This window comes from Nannobrachium achirus (assembly GCF_963921795.1).
Source record: "Nannobrachium achirus genome assembly, chromosome: 4".
Classification (NCBI taxonomy): domain Eukaryota; kingdom Metazoa; phylum Chordata; class Actinopteri; order Myctophiformes; family Myctophidae; genus Nannobrachium; species Nannobrachium achirus.
The window spans coordinates 14,361,235-14,369,880 of NC_137813.1; the positions used below are offsets into that span (position 1 = coordinate 14,361,235).

General features: G+C 43.1%; 1 protein-coding gene across 1 annotated transcript; it reads left to right on the forward strand.

The window, feature by feature from the left end:
- The first annotated feature begins 5,868 nt into the window (after positions 1-5,868).
- On the forward strand, positions 5,869-8,320 carry LOC308283700 (E3 ubiquitin-protein ligase TRIM35-like). Its single transcript, XM_080724168.1, has one exon. It carries the CDS (start codon positions 5,880-5,882, stop codon positions 7,491-7,493), a length of 1,614 nt encoding a protein of 537 aa, XP_080580294.1. The 5' UTR covers positions 5,869-5,879; the 3' UTR covers positions 7,494-8,320.
- Positions 8,321-8,646: the final 326 nt, after the last annotated feature.

Consider the following 8,646-nt stretch of genomic DNA (forward strand, 5'->3'; position numbering starts at 1 on the left):
TAATTCCTCTTTTGGGTCTCGAAACGTTTGGGAAACACTGCTCTAAACAGTGTATAAAAAAAAATAATAATAATGTGCGCCGACAACTCTTAGATCAGGGGTGTCAAACTCATTTTGGGTTGGGGGCCACATTGGTCCAAAGGTGACTTGATGTGGGCCGCCACCAGTTGCACGAGCACCATTCCCACTGAGCACAGCATAAAAATAACTATCGTTGACCGTTATTTGCGGCCGTAGGTCGCAGTTTAGTATCAAAACCTCCACCGGCCGTCCGTCCGTCCGTCGGTCGGTCGGTCGGTCGGTCACACGTCACACGTCACACCTTTGCCCTGCTCATATCTCCGCATCAGTATGACATCACACCACATGTGTACACAAACCTTTGTGTACGTTGCTGTGGCAACAGTCTGTTGTTGCTGGTCTGTTAGTGTACGTTAGCAACCACCTTAGCAACCATGGTTTTACCCTAGCAACCAACTGTTTACCCTAGCAACCAATTGTTTACCATAGCAACCATGTTTTTTTACCCTAGCAACCAACTGTTTACCATAGCAACCATTTTTTTACCCTAGCAACCAACTGTTTACCATAGCAACCATGTTTTTTACCATGTTATCTCAGCTATAAGCCAACCCTGGCGATAAGGTCTGAGTCGAAGAAATGCTTCTTTCCTGGCAAGAATTGCCCCTTTATACTGTAGGGCTCGTTTGTGTATTGTATGACATCACGCCACATCATCGGCTGAGGACTGTGTGATGTCATCATATCTCCATATATGGAGACATAAGTTGCTCATGCCCAAATATGGGCTGGTGAGGTCAGACTTAGTGTGATGCGTAGGTTATCTCCATATATGGAGATTCAACTTCAATGAGTAACCATGGCAAACTGTGAACTGCCCGTATGTCTTGAGCGCAATTGAGAGCCTTCGTTACACCCCTAAAAACCAGTACTTGGGATTTGTTGATGTAAATGTTCACATAGAGTGTAATTGCGACCGTAGCAACCACCTTAGCAACCATGGTTTTACCCTAGCAACCAACTGTTTACCCTAGCAACCAACTGTTTACCATAGCAACCATGTTTTTTTTACCCTAGCAACCAACTGTTTACCATAGCAACCATTTTTTTACCCTAGCAACCAACTGTTTACCATAGCAACCATGTTTTTTTACCTTAGCAACCAACTGTTTACCATAGCAACCATGTTTTTTACCCTACATCCCTCCATATATGGAGATAACCGACGAATCTCACTAAGTCTGACCTCACAAGCCCCATATTTGGACACGAACAACATATAACTCCATATATAGAGACATAGCTGCTGACATCAGTATGACATCACACTGCTGACATCAGTATGACATCACACCGTACACAAATGACCCTTATATAAGACCGGCATTATCTACCGACAGATTGTGGAGATAAGCGACCAACGGTCGCTTATCTCCCGATTAGGGAGTCTTACTGGTATTGCGACCGTAAGGTCGCAGTTTAGTATCAAAACCTCCACCGGCCGTCGGTCGGTCGGTCGGTCGGTCGGTCGGTCGGTCGGTCACACGTCACGCGTCACACCTTTGCCCTGCTCATATCTCCGCATCAGTATGACATCACACCACATGTGTACACAAACCTTTGTGTACGTTGCTGTGTCAACAGTCTGTTGTTGCTGGTCTGTTAGTGTACGTTAGCAACCACCTTAGCAACCATGGTTTTACCCTAGCAACCAACTGTTTACCCTAGCAACCAACTGTTTACCATAGCAACCATGTTTCTTTACCCTAGTCTCAATATATTGAATCCACTTTCACGATGTAAAGTCCAGTTCAACATTTCAAACACCAAAAATGGTAAAATACCAAACAATACAGGTTCTCAGGGTTCTTGAAGATCAAGAGTCTTGGTCAAATACTTCTGTTGGTTTCTGCACTGATCATTTATACAATTCAGCTGTGTTTGCTCGTGTCATCATGATGAGGTCATAAATCAGCCATGCCCAAATATAGATTTTACGGGTTTACATGCTTACTCAGTTATTCGTTATGTGAAAGTCCTATGATGTCTATGATATCTGACATCATCATACATACATTCCCTTTTATGCCCATAAATGGAGATCCCCTCTGTAGAACCAGCCACTGACATCACTGTAATGTCAGGGGAACCAAATCCCTTTTATGCCCATATATGGAGATCCCTGTGATGCCAGGGGAACCAAATCCTTTTATGCCCATATATGGAGATATGGAGATCCCCGTGTTGCCAGGGTAACCAAATCCATTTTATGCCCATATATGGAGATCCCTGTGATGCCAGGGGAACCAAATCCCTTTTACGCCCATATATGGAGATCCCTTATGTCATCAATATTAAGCCCATATCTGTGAATATCTATGGGTACCAGATGTCTCCATATATGGTTAAATGGTCCGATATACATCACTGGCCAGAAGACCAAGAAATGGTGCAACCTCACCCTTTGCTTTTCTCCCTTAGGCATTTTACTGGTAGGTAGTTTAATGAGGAATGCAGTATGGTGGTAGGTAGGTAGTTATGGCCTTTGATGTAAGATTTTCACTTTCTAGGATAACTATATTTGCTATTCCCAGATGATGCCCTTTTAGGGTACCCCTCATGCCCATATATGGAGATCCCCAGGCTTTACTAATTAACATAAGTTTTATGCCCATATATGGAGATCATTGTCCCAATGTCATCAGATATATGGGCATAAATGGACACAGGCAAACTAGATGGGCTGTATGGATATCCAGATGTGTGATGTAAGTGTTGTATTCCAAATGTGGCACCCCACAGACATATTTCCAGAAACAAAATCCCTTTCATGCCCATATATGGAGATTTCTGATGTCATCAATCCCAGGCCCTGTAAAAAACATGGTTGCTATGGTAAACAGTTGGTTGCTAGGGTAAACAGTTGGTTGCTAGGGTAAGAAAACATGGTTGCTATGGTAAACAATTGGTTGCTAGGGTAAACAGTTGGTTGCTAGGGTAAAAAAAACATGGTTGCTGTGGTAAACAGTTGGTTGCTAGGGTAAACAGTTGGTTGCTAAGGTAAAAAACATGGTTGCTATGGTAAACAGTTGGTTAGTAGGGTAAACCTTCAATGATTTTGACATCTTGTTACTAATCTGTCGGTAGATAATGCCGGTCTTATATAAGGGTCATTTGTGTACGGTGTGATGTCATACTGATGTCAGCAGTGTGACAGCGATTAGGGAGTCTTACTGGTATATACTATATTTGTTTTTAAGATTTAAGATTAGACTTAGATCAACAACATGTGACACACCTGACTTGAACTAAAGATAACTAGTAAGACGCCTCAGGGCATGTCTTGGCCATCTGACCAGTGATGTATATGGGACCAGTTACCCATATAAGGAGACCCCTGGTACCCATATAAGGAGGCCCCTGGTACCCATATATGGAGACCCCTGGTACCCATATATGGAGACCCCTGGTACCCATATATGGAGATCCATGTACTGTATATGGAGATATGCTGTGAGAGCCCAAACATGCTTACTCAGTTATTCATTATGTGAAAGTCCTATGATGTCTATCACATCTGGCATCATACATACAATCCCTTTTATGCCCATATATGGGGATCCCTGTCTGAAGAACCAGCCACACAGATGTGGGCTGTCTTGGCCATATATGGATTCTGTTAGTGTGGTATGTGGCCATGTGTCCTCCATATATGGGCATTCCCATATGAAGTCATGTTAGATATGGGCTTAATATTGATGACATCAGGGAACTCCATATATGGTCATTAAAAGGGATTCTGTTAGTGTGGTTCCCCTGACATCACAGTGATGTCAGAGGGACAAACCCATGAGACCATAAAAAAGTGTACAAGTCCAGACAGACAGACAGACAGACAGACAGACACACAGACAGAGTCAGCATGTGCCGGTTCACATACTAAACTGCGACCTTCGGTCACAATGAATGAATGAGGAAACATCACAGTGATGTCAGAGGGACAAACACAGCAGGTGCTCAATAACATTAGGAAGTGAGACATCAAAACAAAGCCTGGGAAAAAAAACAACCTTGGCTCCTACAGGGATCATAGGCCTACTACAAGAAAACAAACGAAAGAAACTATCGTTTTAACCAATTCAGAAAGGTTACACATTATAGTGTATTATTATTTTATGCTCTAACTATTGAAAAACAGCAGATATACAAGCTCACAGCGCTGCACCGAGTGCCTCGCTGTGAGCTTGTAGATCTGCTATATTTTTCACTGGTTAAAGCATTCAATAATTCTAGGCCTAAATGGGCTAAACAACATTTTAGGAGTTTGAGTGTGAATTACCTTATTTGGTTTTTACCCCGTGGACAACGCAGTCGATAACACCTGTCTGTTCAGAGCCTTGAAGAGTCTGATCGTCTGGGCTGACAGGGAGGTTTGGTTGGAAACCAGAGATGTGGAGGAAGAGAGTTACGACACGCTCAGTGTCATACTGTAGTTCCAAATATTAGAACTCTCCCATTGAGAAAGAACAAGAATTTCCTCATTCCATTCCTACCATGGGAGTCAATGCTAGTGTTGTCACTCTCATGCTAGATCACTCTGGTCCAATATAACCACACCTGGCTTCCTCCGCATAGCCCGCCCCGTGCACACACACACACACACACACACACACACACACACACACACACACACACACACACACACACACACACACACACACACACACACACACACACACACACACACACACACACACACACACACACACACACACACACACACACTTTGACATTTCTCAACATTGTCTGTTTGCATTACTTTCAAAGACTGACTGATCCCCTACCTGTTTGCTGCATTTGGGCCGACTGCTCCAAATACTTAAATATCCAGCCCTGATTTGTGTGCCCAATCTGACCCTGTACAAACATAATCGAAAAGGGCATTAATGTTCACCACCATATATCATAGCCCTAACCCCATTTGCCTGTGCCTTGCCCTTTTCACAAATGCACACCAAAACAATGTCACCACAAGCATCACACACACAACAGTGCAGGAGAGAGGGGTGTGCCTCCCAGTAGAGATTCTCAGATTTGTGTCTTACTGGCACCTATTTCTAGTGTTTAATCTTATAAACACATGGTGGATTAATACATTTAGAATCTGTATAAACTATCACACCTCATTTTTATTCTAGTCTTAAATATACGAATATACGAATATACTAGTGTCTGCTTCACGCACCAAAAGTTCCAAAACTGGGACGTTCCACAGCTGAGGTGCCTGATACTTAAATGCTCTGCCTCCTTTTCTAGCCTTATTTTATTTTTATTTTATTTTTTAACAATAAGCTTTAATTGCATACTGTGAAACGCACTGGTCTAGCAGGTTTGTGAGGCTCGATGCCCTCGTCTGCAACGTGTTGGGAAAATACTCCCCCTTACACTATGTGTGTTGAAACATCATGAACAAGACACTGACACTGTGTGTGTGTTTGCATGCAAAATATATAGTCACATCTGCTCTGTGGTGCGTCAGTGTCAAAGTCCGCCCCCTTACCGACTGCTGACAGAAAGCAGGAAACAGAAACTCACACGGCTCACTGTCAACACACACAGAGAGAGAGACAGACGATAAGATTCACACTCATATCAAGCACACAACTTCCCGTGAGGAGGACAGACTGTCTTATAGGAGAGAATACTGACCCAAACCACTGGAACCTGCTGCTTATACTCTGAATGGACTGGAACAATAACCAGGATTCAAAGAGAAAGTAAACTTCTGGGAACATTCAGAGGGACCAAGACTGATTGATTTCCTGTTTTGAGTGTTCGTAGCTTCACTCAGAGACAAAATGGCTTCCAAGTCATCTCTCTCGGAGGAGGATTTTTCCTGTCCTGTGTGTTGTGACATCTTTAAAGATCCTGTTCTCCTGTCCTGCAGCCACAGCTTCTGTAAAGCCTGTCTGCAGAAATGGTGGAGAGAGAAGGTAATAAAGGAATGTCCAGTTTGTAAGGAGAGACATTCAGTGGATCCACCCAGAAACCTGGCTCTGAAGAACCTGTGTGAGGCCTTCATACAGGAGAGACATCAGAGAGCTTCAACCTCAGGGTCTGAGGTTCTCTGCAGTCTGCATGCTGAGAGACTCAAACTGTTCTGTCTGAAATGTCAACAGCCAGCGTGTCTTGTGTGTCGCGATTCTAAAAGGCACAATAACCACAGATTCAGACCCATTGATGAAGCTGCACTGCATCACAAAAAGAAAGTCCAGAGATCTTTGAAGTCTTTGCAGGTGAAGCGGGAGGTCTTTAAAGAAGTTAAAACAAACTATGATCAAACCGCAGAACACATTAAGGTCCAGGCCCGACACACAGAGATGCAGATGAAGGAACAGTTTCAGAAGCTGCATCGGTTTCTACAAGAGGAAGAGGAGGCCATGATCACTGCACTGAGGGAGGAAGAGCAGCAGAAGAGTCAGATGATGAAGGAGAAGATTGAGGGCCTGAAAAGAGAGATATCATCCCTTTCAGACACAATCAGAGACCTAGAGAAGGTATTGAGAGCTGATGATATCTCATTGCTGCAGAACTCCAAGACCACAAAGAAGATATTTCAGTTAAAATTGCAGGACCCACAACCGGTCTCGGGAGCACTGATAGACGAGACCAAACACCTGGACAACCTGACCTTCAGAGTCTGGGACAAGATGAAGGACATCGTCTCTTACACTCCTATCATTCTGGACCCCAACACTGCCCACCCAGCACTCATCCTGTCTGATGATCTGACCAGTGTAAGCTGGGGAAAAAGACAGCAGCTTCCTGACAACCCAGAGAGATTTGAGAACAATTGCCGTGTCCTGGGTTCTGAGGGCTTCAACTCAGGGACTCACAGTTGGGATGTTGAGGTTGGAGACAATAGGGCCTGGAGACTGGGTGTGTCTCACCAGAGGAAGGAAGACAAAGGCGGTCAAATGTGGAGCATATGTGTCAATGGAGGTAAATACAGAGCAGAATCTTCACTGGGGTCAGACAGTGATCTCACATTAAAGCAGAAACCCCAGAGGATAAGAGTGCAGCTGGACTGGAATGAAGGAAAGCTGTCGTTCTCTGATCATGACACTAACACACACATACACACCTTCACACACACTTTCACTGACACACTCTTTCCATTCATTGGTAATGTTCATACTCAACCTCTTAATGTGTTACCATGGAAGATCATTGTAACTCTGGACCAACATAGTTATAGACATGATGATGATGAGGATGAGGATGAGGATGATGAGGAGGATGAGGATGAGGATAATGAGGAGGAGGATGAGGATAATGAGGAGAAGGAGGAGGATGATGATGATGATGATGATGATGATGATGATGATGATGATGATGATGATGAGGATGATGATGATGATGATGATGATGATGATGAGGATGATGATGATGATGAGGATGATGACGACTGATGATCTTTTTTTCTTTTTTTTTACCAAATTTGTATTAACTTTTCATTTTACATTGAAAAAAGCAGCCCCCTTTTCACAACATCTTTGGGCAGTATACAGTATTCATTTCGGATATATGCAGGTTACAGATGCGGAGAAAAAAAAGAAAATATGTCCACAAATCACGTCCTGTCACTTACCTTAGTATGTGTGTGTGCAGGGCCACCCTCTCTCCACTTACTCCTTCCTCCCTCCCTGACACAACCAACGAGACATTACAATGCACTGACAATTGACCTCATAGTCTATCCACCTCTTTCCGCGGGAGTTTACTGGAGGTTATTTGGACCTATTTGGACCACACTTCCGGTTTAACAGCAGACATACAAGCTCACGTCGCATCGCAGATGCAGCCCGTTGTGAGCGTGTAAATCACACTCGGCTGCGGCGCCGGAAGCTCCGTGCAACTTCTGCGCAATGCACTATGGGGCGTTGGAAACCCGTGGATATAAGGCTTATGGTGGCAAAAAACAAAAACACAAAATACCTTGTTTCACAGTTCATAATTGTGCCTTGATCTTTTCTATAGCAAGTGTGAGTGCATCAATAGACATGGAGTATTTAAACTAAAGGGTGATCTATGATTGTGTTGTGGTCACTGAGCGAGGACAGTCAGCATGTACCAGCGTCTCCTAAAGCAACACTCTGGCCTGTGATGTCATTGCCATGTTATGGAGCATAATACTGTCTATAATCAATAATTATGATTGTCACGGACCACTAGCGTGCATTGTCTTATTATACATTTTCATTTAATATTGTGTTAATAATAATGGTGATTATTATAATATTAGGGGTTTAACATACAGTATATGAAATCAACGGGAATAATGTTGAGGACTTTGTCTACTTTGTTATAATCCAGACTATTATGATGTTCTAGGCTTACATCTATGTTTCATAATAAAATATAGAATCACCACCTTGAATTAATCTCAAAGGGTGTTATTATGTTTTTGTCTTTTTTCTTCCCCTCTTGTCTCGGGTTTCTGGTCTATATGTAAAGTGCCTATAGAAAACATATGATTCTGCACAAGAATAAAGTTGGATTGAATTAATTGAATTGAATTTTTTGAAACCACAATAGGTGAGGTAGGAACTCTACAGGGGAATG

Bases quoted from the DNA above. Each gene is read 5' to 3' on its own strand.
- LOC308283700 (XM_080724168.1), top strand. From the start codon at position 5,880: ATGGCTTCCAAGTCATCTCTCTCGGAGGAGGATTTTTCCTGTCCTGTG.